The 2,313-nt window shown below is 44.8% G+C and overlaps 2 protein-coding genes across 2 annotated transcripts in view; one reads left to right on the plus strand and one right to left on the minus strand.

Moving 5' to 3' along the window:
• Window positions 1–2,313, minus strand: part of LOC119412046 (centromere protein P) — a 106,377-nt gene that overhangs the window by 5,271 nt on the left and 98,793 nt on the right. The gene's annotated exons all lie outside the window — the stretch shown is intronic.
• Window positions 1,104–2,313, plus strand: part of ecm2 (extracellular matrix protein 2, female organ and adipocyte specific) — a 14,811-nt gene continuing 13,601 nt past the window's right edge. Inside the window, exons 1-2 of the mRNA XM_037679019.1 lie at window positions 1,104–1,233; window positions 1,346–1,507. Coding sequence (XP_037534947.1) covers window positions 1,104–1,233; window positions 1,346–1,507 — 292 coding nt within the window. The remainder of the gene's footprint in view (window positions 1,234–1,345; window positions 1,508–2,313) is intronic.

The raw sequence follows: 2,313 nt of genomic DNA on the forward strand, positions 1-2,313 counted from the left end.
CAACCATCAAACCATCATCCAACATTCAACCACCATCCAACCATCCAACATTCAACCACCATCCAAGTACCATTCAACATCCATCCAACTATCAATCATCCATCCAACCATCAACCCATCATCTAACCATCATTCAACATCCATCAGCCACCCATCCATCCATCAACATCATCCATCCAGCCATCATCCAAACATTATTGATCACACAAACAATCATCTATGCATAATCCAACCATCATCCATCCATCCATCATCCAACCATTAATCATTCATCATTCATCTATTATCCACCAATCTATCACTCATCCATCTATCATTCATCCATTCATTATCCATCCATCCATCATTCATCATCTATCCATCATCCATCCATCCATCCAACATGGATGGTCATGGACCCAACAAGTCCAGGTCCTCCCAGACGTCTCGTAGGTTTTATGTCGTTTTAGTTGATTCCAGAAGTGGTTCCTAAACTCCTGCTGGGGTTTAGAGAAAAGAGTTGATGGATGTTTTATTGATACTCCTCAATGTTTCTGAAGAAACGTTTTCAAACTTTGAATATTTTGTTTTATTTCCGAGGACAGATCGCCCTAAAGAATAAAAGCTGACTTTAAACGTCATTTCTTCAGCTTTGCACTTGACTCCAGAAGCCGAGGAGTCAGAGTGAACGAGACGTGTCTCTGCCGGGTGATTTATCACCGAGAAGCGTTGCAGATTAATTCCAGCTCCAGGCAGAGCTGCTGCGCTCAGAGGGAGGAATCAGACAGAAGACAAACACTCGGTGTCTGTCAGCCGAACATCTCCTGCTTTAATAATGACAGGACTGCAGCGTCAGGCTACTCATTAACGCACGCCGTGTCAGGGAACCGGCCATTAGGACCGAGGAGCCGAGCTATATGAGGGTCTGAAGCTGCAGCCCGGCTCTGTTTGTGAGACGCTGCTGCAGGTAAAACATCTGAACTTTGTGCAGGAGGAGACTGGATCTTCTGTCTCGTTCTGATCTTCTCTAGTTTGACTCCGTGATGTGAAACTTCCTGTTTTAAATGTTTCTGAGTGCAGCTGCGTGTGTTTGGACCACAGCCTGAACCTGAAGCTCTGCTGGGATGAGGTGGTGGCTGCTGGGGGCCGCTCTGGGGCTGCTGGTTCTGATCGTCCCTGATGTCCAGGCCGGGAGGAGACCACGGGACCACGAGGGGGGGAGTCGCAGAGGAAAGAGGAAGAGGGACGGGAGGGGTGAGACTCTTCGTGTCTTCACTGAACTGAAAGGATTGTACTAAAGTTTGTAATTTACACATTTGTTCACCAAAAACACAAGAGATGATCCTGGTCTGACCCTGGTCTGCAGGTCTCGGACGGACCAGAGAGGGGCGCTCCAGACCTCTGAAGATCCGTCTAGTTCCTGGTCCAATTATCCCGGAGAAACCAGGTCCAAACTTTGGGAACACCGGGTTCCTGAACCTTTACAGGAACGTCCAGGAACAGCAGTCCAGCTACAGCGTCATTCCAGGTCAGTGTGAACAGGAAGCAGATTCAGAACCGATGTGAAACTAGTTTCAGCAGTTTCATAAAACACATTTATTTAAACTCTTTATCAACTCTTCTGAAGCCGTTTGATGCTTCATCTTTCATTATTACTCGCTGTCATGAAAGATGGGCGATCATGTAACTGCGTGTGTTCGTTTGTCTGTCTGTTAGTAAAATATCACATGAACCACTGAGCTGATGAAACTTTCAGGAAGTAATCTTTGGATGTACAAAAACATCTAGAACTGATAACCTTCATCAAGATGGCCGCCACAGCTAATAAACCGCAGCCAACACAAAAAGTCTTTTAGTAAATTTAACGAGCTAAAATCTGAAGTGGAGGTTGTGGAGCATCATCCCTGAGACGCACGCTGAGCTCTAACAGGGGACGTGACATCTTTGAAACCTGGAAGGTGGCGAGTGATATGCATTCCTTTGACATTTAACAGCTGGACGTCTCACAGGAAACGCCGACAGTCTTTAAACCGATAAACGACTAACGCAACTACAGAACCACTGACAGCTGAAGGACAGCCGAAGAGGCTAAACTGGAAGTGTTTAGGTCAAAAGAAGCAAGACTAAAAGTTAAAAATAAAAAAATGCTACCTAAATGCTAAATGTAGCCAAAGGCTAGCTAAAAGCTTCATGTATCAAAATGCTAGCTACATGCTACATGTAACAAATGCTAACTAAAAGCTAAATGTACCAAAACACTAGCTGTAAGCTAAATGTACCAAAATGTTAGCTGTAAGCTAAATGTACCAAAATGTTAGCTGTAAGCTAAATGTA

This window comes from Nematolebias whitei, chromosome 7 (genome assembly GCF_014905685.2).
Source record: "Nematolebias whitei isolate Nwh7 chromosome 7, NemWhi1, whole genome shotgun sequence".
Taxonomy (NCBI): Eukaryota; Metazoa; Chordata; class Actinopteri; order Cyprinodontiformes; family Rivulidae; genus Nematolebias; species Nematolebias whitei.